At 52.2% G+C, this 580-nt stretch overlaps 1 protein-coding gene across 1 annotated transcript in view; it reads right to left on the bottom strand.

Annotated features, from left to right (window-relative positions):
- usf3 (upstream transcription factor family member 3) overlaps positions 1 to 580 on the bottom strand; it is a 10,000-nt gene that overhangs the window by 7,227 nt on the left and 2,193 nt on the right. Inside the window, 1 exon segment of the mRNA XM_020599978.1 lies at positions 9 to 580. This exon segment is cut by the window's right edge and continues 237 nt beyond it. Within this exon segment, the coding sequence (XP_020455634.1) occupies positions 9 to 580 (572 nt within the window).

The raw sequence follows: 580 nt of genomic DNA, 5'->3' as shown, positions 1-580 counted from the left end.
TCTGGTGTAGGGAGAGTCTGGCAAACTGGTTGCACTGTGTTCCCTGCCATCTGCAGTGTTGTCCAGGTAGTCTGTGTGCTGCCTGCTGCCCCACCCCTAAGCAGAGCTTGACTCTCAGGGATAGCAGTGTAACTTACAGTCCTGATAGCATTGGCCTGTGTGACCCAAGAACAAACCTCAGAGGCTGTTGCTTTGGTTACACTTTGTGTAAATATAGGGAGACTGGACACAGGCAGAGCAGAGCTTCTAGTGGGAAGCTGTGAGGGTGAAATGGCTTCTATAGTCAGGGTGTGGGCTGGAGTGACAGGCAGTGGTTGTTGTGGCAAGGCTGTTGTACCTGTAGGGATCTGGAGGGTGATGTAAGACACTGAGGTTGGCAGAGCAGGGGCTGCAACTGGTGTCTCAACCACACAGTGCTCTACCACCCTGAGGTCTGGTGTTGATTGGGTGGGTGTGACTGTCGACTCAGGGAGAAGTGCAGGAGTGGAAGAAGTACTGACTTGCAGTAGGGCTCCATTAACCCTTAACCTGCCAGTAACCTCAGAGGGTGGCTGAAGAATTAATGTTTCTGAAGGCTCTT

Source organism: Monopterus albus, unplaced genomic scaffold (assembly GCF_001952655.1).
Source record: "Monopterus albus unplaced genomic scaffold, M_albus_1.0 scaffold44.1, whole genome shotgun sequence".
NCBI lineage: Eukaryota > Metazoa > Chordata > Actinopteri > Synbranchiformes > Synbranchidae > Monopterus > Monopterus albus.
The sequence above is the reverse complement of the archived record's forward strand: the minus strand, read 5'-3'. Positions and strand labels throughout refer to the sequence as shown.